This window comes from Gossypium hirsutum, chromosome D11, assembly GCF_007990345.1.
Source record: "Gossypium hirsutum isolate 1008001.06 chromosome D11, Gossypium_hirsutum_v2.1, whole genome shotgun sequence".
NCBI classification, from domain to species: domain Eukaryota; kingdom Viridiplantae; phylum Streptophyta; class Magnoliopsida; order Malvales; family Malvaceae; genus Gossypium; species Gossypium hirsutum.
In genome coordinates, this window is record NC_053447.1 from 55,660,576 (window position 1) to 55,668,239 (window position 7,664).

General features: G+C 32.4%; 1 protein-coding gene and 2 long non-coding RNA genes across 3 annotated transcripts; 2 read left to right on the forward strand and 1 right to left on the reverse strand.

Annotated features, from left to right (window-relative positions):
- Window positions 1–298: 298 nt before the first annotated feature.
- On the reverse strand, window positions 299–1,345 carry LOC107963430 (uncharacterized). Its single transcript, XR_001701913.2, has 3 exons — window positions 1,077–1,345; window positions 644–708; window positions 299–321 (listed from the first exon to the last, which is right to left on the reverse strand). It is a non-coding gene; the product is annotated as an uncharacterized lncRNA (long non-coding RNA).
- Window positions 1,346–2,317: 972 nt separating this feature from the next.
- Window positions 2,318–3,441, forward strand: LOC107963431 (uncharacterized). Its single transcript, XR_001701914.2, has 2 exons — window positions 2,318–2,635; window positions 2,726–3,441. It is a non-coding gene; the product is annotated as an uncharacterized lncRNA (long non-coding RNA).
- Window positions 3,442–6,091: 2,650 nt separating this feature from the next.
- Window positions 6,092–6,959, forward strand: LOC121223205 (uncharacterized). The gene has a single exon (XM_041104323.1). It carries the CDS (start codon window positions 6,465–6,467, stop codon window positions 6,957–6,959), a length of 495 nt encoding a protein of 164 aa, XP_040960257.1. The 5' UTR covers window positions 6,092–6,464.
- Window positions 6,960–7,664: the final 705 nt, after the last annotated feature.

The window sequence follows — 7,664 nt, forward strand, 5'->3', positions numbered from 1 at the left end:
TTCCAAAAAAAAAAGAGGGAAAATTCTGGCTTAGTTGTATGGTAAAAGTAATAAAAAAAACCCAAAAACTTCAGGGGAGTCTCAGATATGAACTCTAAGAAGTATAGGCCCTACCACTTAAAAGTTCAAACAGGAATATTTGTTGACATGGTTCGGACTTAAACAAACTAAAAGATTCAGGTTATGTTGCTTACATTGATTCTTTGAGTCATTGTAAGCATGGAGATAATCACTGATCAAATAAGGAGGCATAAATAGCACTTACGGTGTCACTGGTGCCCAAACTGATTGCTAGATCCTTGGGAGTGTTTAGAGTTAAACCTGCAGGCCCAAACTATTTTAGTTGATGAAAACAGAAGAAATATAGACTAAATATTTGAATATTTAATAGATTAAATACATTTAAGTGCATATGAATTTGGTTGCCGATACATATTACGCTCTATTCACTTCTATGTGATAGATTGAATATTTGAAGGAGAGAATAATACTAAATTTAACTATAGGCTTTAAGTGCATATTGAGAGGAGACAGTTATAAACATGCATTAGGGGTTTATTAGAAAACTAGAGCAATTTTGAGTAGTGGACATCTAAGTCACATAGAGAATTAAAATTAATAATAGATGAAGAGAGTCATGGACCTGCTAAACTGTTAGGATTGTCTCCAGACCACTGAACCACCAAGCAATTCTTATTGAACTTATACCTGAAAAGGCATTAATGAGTTTCATCCTGTCTCTACAGGCACAAGTATGAACAAATACAAAAAAAGAAAAAAAAAGGTATTTTAATTTATACCAATGCATGCTAGGAAATATATGCATTCATTCAGTATAAGAGCTCATATACACAACCACTGCCTACAACTATATGCATGGTCAAGCAAATACTTTATCAGCATACATACATAGGCCCTAACAATTTGAACGCCATACATGCTATAACCCACATGCAGAGTGTTGTTCATCACAAAAGGGAATGCAAATAGTAAAGTTTAATACCAATTTTTAACATTTGGAAATGTCTGTAACATATCAACAAAAGTGAACCTCCAACAAAAAAGATGCCACTAACCTCTCCACAAAATAGGATGCAATAGAACCAGCAACAACATGTGCAGGAGCTAGCTTTCAATGAAAAAGATTCAGAGATTGATAAATAAACTACAAAAAATCAGATAGCATGCAAAACAAACCTCCAATGCAGCTTTAGACCAAGCCCTTTGCTTTATATCCATCAAGTTCATCCCTGAACCATCAGTTGTATCAATACAAGCATAAGCCCCTAAGAATAGACATGCCATGAAAGAGCTAACAAGAGAGATCCTCTCATTTTCTCATAAGTTTCTTGTTGTGTCTCAAATATCTTCCGAATTTGTGGTCCTGTATATTTCTCATAAGCACGAGAACTAGTAATTTTAGACAACTCCAATGCACCACCGACAGCTTTCTCTATTTCTCTACATTGAGTAGTTGTACTGCAGTCCATCCATATCGGTGATTCCTTCGGTTGCTTATAGGCTTTATAAGCTTATAGGAGTTAGTGTCTTATATGCTTATTGTTGTCTTAACATAGGAGTTACTCTTCCTGTGGTACTACCTATGAGTTGCTTACAGAAGTTCCAGAGCTATGAGTTATACTTACTCTGTATATGTTCTTATACTTACTCTGCATGTGACAATCAGGGGGACGAACACAGAAATTGGGACGGAGAAACCGACGCTGGCATCGGCGCACAGGAATCCATGTTTTGCTGATAGCGAATGGTATTTTATTTAAACCACCTTTTAATTTAAACATTAATTATAGATTAATTAAGAAAGATGATAGGGAATGGTATTTTATCAGTCAAATCTACGTAAAAAAGTACACTTTTATCTAATTATTTTTTGGTGTCAAAATATACCGTAAACCATTGATATTTAATACTTGTATTAAACATGTTCTTTTATATACTGTATTATTCCTATGATTCAAACCAGAAACGTGAATTTTTATTTTTTTATTCAAATTCATACCAAAATTGAAGTAAAAAAGTTTATACATTTGTGGAGTTGGCAACCATTGATATAAAACAATGCATTTTCAGTTTTAGAAGTTGACAACTAGTGCCTATCTTATAGTTGCGTTTGGCTATAAATCCACTAAAATAATAAACAATGAAAAATTCACAATATTCATGATTATGATACCACATATTTTAATTATTTTTGGTTGAAAAAATCAATTAGAAAATTGTTTGATTTTCTTGATTGCTTTACTGGCTGAAATGAATCTGTTCGTATACACAATAGATGAGTACTTCGCCGGTTGAAGTTAGTGGTGAAAAAGTGAAAGCAATGTGGGATAAGAGATTGACAGAAATATTTTGTGATATTTGTATTAAAGAGATAGTGAAAGGCAATAGGCCTGGTACTCATTTCACAAAAGATGGATGGTTGAAAATAATGACAAACTTTGAGAAAGAAACGGGCAATGGTTTTTCACAAAGACAACTTAAAAATAGGTGGGATGCCCTAAAAAAAGAATAGAAAGCTTGGAAGAAACTTAAAGGCGAAGATACTGGTCTAGGGTGGAATCCTATAAAAAGAACCGTTGATGCATCGGATGATTGGTGGGAGAGTAGGCTACAGGTACATTAATAATTCTAAATATTTTTGTTTTTTTTCTTATTTATGAGGTTATTGATAATTACTGTTATTAAACTATCATTTTATATGTAGGTTGTGCCTGAAGCTCAAAAATTTAGAACATCGGGCATTGATCCTGAATTCGAAGAGAAGTTGGACCAAATGTTCATGGGGATAGTTGCAACAGGTGATAAAGCATGGGCACCTTCTTCTGGTACACTCCGTAGTGATTTTTTTGAGGATGTTAACAACGAAATACTTGAAGAGAATGAAGAAGAAAATTTGAGAAATGATGTTCATATTTTAAATGATGTTCACATTTCAAATGATGTTCAAATTGATGGAAATGGTCAAAAAGGAAAAAAACCCTGAGATATCAAGTTCACATTTTAAAACTGGAAGAAAGAAATCCTCAAAGCAAATTGGAGGGGCGGCAAGATTTTCCAGTCAAATAGAAAAATTATGCAATGTAGCTGGCAATATGATTCAAGCCACATCTAGTTTGACTCCTGTTATGGATCCATATGGTATTCCACAAGCAGTCAAAGTGCTTGACAGCATGTCGGAAGAAGTTCCAGAAGCTAGTCCGCTATACTTTTTCGCACTTAAATTATTGCTCAATAAGGACAAGCGAATTATGTTTTTATCAATTAATCCCAAGATTAGAGCTTTGTGGCTTAAGACGGAAATGGAGGATAGTTGAAAATTTTCTGATTTTCTAGGGTTCAGAGATATCTATTATGTGACTAAACAACAATGCTAAACTAGTTTTATCAATAGTTATTTATGTTTGGTTTTTGGATATTGAATTTATGTTGTACTTATTTATGAGTAATCTAGTTTTATTAATAGTTGTTTATGTTTGGTCTTTGGATATTGAATTTATGTTATACTTATTTATACTAAATTAATTTTATCAATAGTTGTTTATATATGATTTTGAATATAAAATTTATTCACAGGTGATGAGTATAGTTGAGAATTACAGCGCGATGAAAGTGATGATGAAAGGGAAAAGAAAGAGATTTTACAATGCATGGAATGTTTTAATCGATTATTTGTTATTGCATCTTCTTCCGTGCAATTATATTACGAGAAGTATATATTGAAGCAACCATGCATGGATTCAAAACAGTCAGGTGAGACATGGATCCGAGAGATCCTTGATGGTCACAAATCACGTTGTATGATTAATTTTAGGATGTCTAAAATGATATTCACAAGTTTGTTGAGAGTTTTGGAGACAAGATACAACTTGCAAACTCCAAGAAACATAGTGAAATGTTGGGAATTTTTTTATACATCTTAGGCACCGGTGCAAAAGTTTCCCAATGTCGAGAAAGATTTCAAAGGTCTGAATCAACAATAAGTCGACACTTTGCAATTGTGCTTGAGAAAGTTTCAAGGATGGCCACTGGTCTAATTGCACCCGAAGATCCTTTTTTTAGCTCAATACCTGAACAAATACGTAATGATTCTAGATATATGCCGCATTTTAAGGTTAAAATTTAATTTTATATTATTATATTTTAATATATTTGGTCGACTAAAAATATGCACGAGACTAATATGATTATTTGTTCAGGATTGCATAGGTGCAATTGATGGTACTCACATTGCCGTTATTCTTCCACCAAATGAACAAATTCCCTATATTGGAAGAAAATGTATCCCGACTCAAAATGTTATAGTAGTATGTGATTTTAATAAGTGTTTCACCTTTGTCATGGCTGGATGGGAAGGATCGGCACATAACACTAAAATATTTCTTGATGCAATTCGAGATCCAAAATACAAATTTCCGCACCCACCAAATGGTTAGATATTTATTTATATGTGATTTTTTAAATAATAAGGTATAAGTTCTTTAATTGATAATTTTTATAAAAAAATTTCTTGAATTAATTGTTTGTTATATTATGACTTGTAGGAAAATATTATCTTGTTGATTCTGGATATCCTCAAATGAAAGGTTATCTTGGACCATATAGAGGTCAGCTATATCATTTACCTGACTTTTGTAGAGGTAGACCGGTATCTGGTAAAGAAGAGATATTCAATCATTCACATTCATCATTACGCAGTGTGATTGAACGAACTTTTGGTGTTTTGAAAAAAAAATGGGTCATTTTAAGGGATATGCCAAGTTATAGTTTTGAAAAGCAAACGATGATCATTGTTGCTACAATGACGATACACAATTTTATCTGAAAACATGCCGGTCGAAATGATGCAGATTTTATGGAATACGAAGATATTAACTGGGCATATGAGAATATTATTGATTTAGAAAATGCGCATGGTCGAGAAAGTGATGATGACGACGACGACGACGATGGTGATGACGACAGTGAATCAAACAATTCAAGTGGTTTTGAAACGAAATTAATAAGATGCTATAGCTTCTAGTTTAATGAATTCACTTTAAATTGTAAATGCTATTGTAAAATTTTCAGTATTTATATTTGGTATATAAATATTATCCCTTTTTAAAACTTTAATCCAAATATATGTAATATTTTAATTTGTTAGGTTTATATTTTCTATGTTATGTTAATATCTAATATGAGTTATATATTCAAATATATTTTTAAATAAAATAATACAAATGTGTTAAAAGCATTAATTAAAAATAAAAAATAATTTTTAAAATAATACAATTGTGTCAATATCTAATTACAAACATTTAATTATTATATTTAAATATTTAAATATAGTTTATATATTCTAATTAAATTTAATAAATAATTAATATTAATTACTTAGAAATATTTAAAATTAATATTATATATTAAAATATTAACAATAAGTTATAATAAATTATTTTTTATATTTTTGCTAAAATATCATAATATTAACTAATTTGAATATTATTTAAATACATATTTGTTACTTTATAATGTCATGTCTAAAATGGACATTTTATTTCTCAAAAGCACTTTTTGACAGTAATATCGAACATTCAAATTTTTCAAAAGCACTTCCCAAAAGCACTTTTCCATAGCACTTTTCAAAAGTAATGAAGAACTGACCCTAACTGGAAGAAGAAAAGTTAAAAATATGAGGCATAACTTCACAAATCTTCACCTTGGCTCGTATTTCCACAACGCATTTTTTGCCAAAGTGTACCACGGGCTTATCTCAAATTATGCAGGATATTAACCGAGTCGAAGTTGTGCTTAGAAGCTGGAAGGCTTCTAGTCTTCAACTTGTGCATTACTAAATCAAAATTGACCCGAGTCTGATTTCCACGAACGCAGTGACTATCTTTTCAAAACCTGCATTTAAAAGAGAATCTCTCTTGTACGAAATGGTCAGATATTTTTCCAACGTGAGAAAAAAAATCATAAAATAATATATTTATCCAATGTATTGAATGATGAATAAAATTATTAATTATAATGATTTAATACATTTTTATTTTTAAAACACTATATTAACTAAGATTGCCTAAAAAATTATAATACTAAATTTTGTTAGTTATTTGCTTAAGGAACGTTAGTTTGATTTCTTGTTTATTTGAAATTCAATAAATTTGTTTCACACTTAGAGCATATCCCTATTTTGAAGGGAATTGTTAGTATTCTGATTCTCAGAATTGATATTTTTGGAAACAACCTACGTTGTAACTCAGCTATTTAAAGGGCTGAATACTGAATAACTAAAATATATATATAAATAAAAACTATTCTCTGCAGTTTCTTCTCTGTTAAAGCTTTAAACTCTTTCTTGTATTACTGCAACTGCATTTTTATTATTTTTTATTCCATTTTCTTCATTTGAATCTTACAATTGGTATCAGAGCTATTTTCTTAAGGGATCTGTGTGTGAAATGGAGACCGAAACCAGCTTTTCTCAAATTGCTCCTCCTGTTTTTGATGGTCAGAATTATCATCTGTGGGCAGTAAAGATGGAGACTTACCTTGAGGCTTTGGATCTTTGGGAGGCCGTGGAAGAGGATTACGAAATACCTCCGCTGCCGAACAATCCTACCATAGCCCAAATCAAAACTCACAAGGAAAAGAAGACCCGAAAAGCTAAGGCAAAATCAACTCTGTTTGCTGCTATTTCAACAAACGTTTTCACAAAAGTTCTCACTCTCCGATCAGCAAAAGAAGTGTGGGACTATCTCAAAGAAGAATATGAAGGAAATGACCGGATACGAGGAATGCAGGTGCTAAATTTAATACGGGAGTTTGAATTGCAAAGGATGAAAGAGTCAGAAACAATCAAAGAGTACCAAGACAGATTGTATGAAATTGCCAACAAGGTAAGGTTACTTGGCACTAAATTTCCAGATTCTAGAATTGTTGAAAAATTCTTGTAACAGTGCCTGAAAGATATGAAGCTTCAATAACCACCTTGGAAAATACAAAAGATATGTCTAAACTCAGTTTGGCAGAATTGATGAATTCTTTGCAAGCTCAAGAAGAGCGAAGACTCATGAGGCAAGAATAAATAGTAGAAGGAGCTTTGCTAGCTAGGCACCAGGAAGGAGGAAAGCACAAGAAGAATACTGAGAGAAAAACACAAGTAACATCTGCAGCAAATTCTTCGAACACTCACACTCGAGGTAAGGGTAGAAAATCAAAGAAAGACTATCCACCTTGTCAGCACTGCGAAAAGAAAGGCCATCCATCGTTCAGATGTTGGTGGAGACCAGATGCTAAATGTACCAAATGCAATCAACTTGGACATGAAGCCGTGGTTTGCAGAAGCAATAAGTTGAAGCTTGAAGAAGTCCATGTGGCTGATCAAGACGAGGAAGATCAGATATTTGTCGCAGCATGTTTTTCAACTAAAAGTTCTTCAGAAAGCTGGTTGATTGACAGTGGTTGTACAAACCATATGACTCCGGCCAAAACTCTCTTCAAGGATTTGAAGCCGAGAGTCATGAAGGTCAGAATTGGAAATGGTGGCTATATTTCCGCAAAAGGGCCGGGAACTGTGGCATTTACAACAAGTTCAGGTACAAAAACAATCTCAGATGTACTTTATGTTCCTAAAATTGATAAAAATTTGTTGAGTGTTG

Bases quoted from the DNA above. Each gene is read 5' to 3' on its own strand.
- LOC121223205 (XM_041104323.1), top strand. From the start codon at position 6,465: ATGGAGACCGAAACCAGCTTTTCTCAAATTGCTCCTCCTGTTTTTGAT.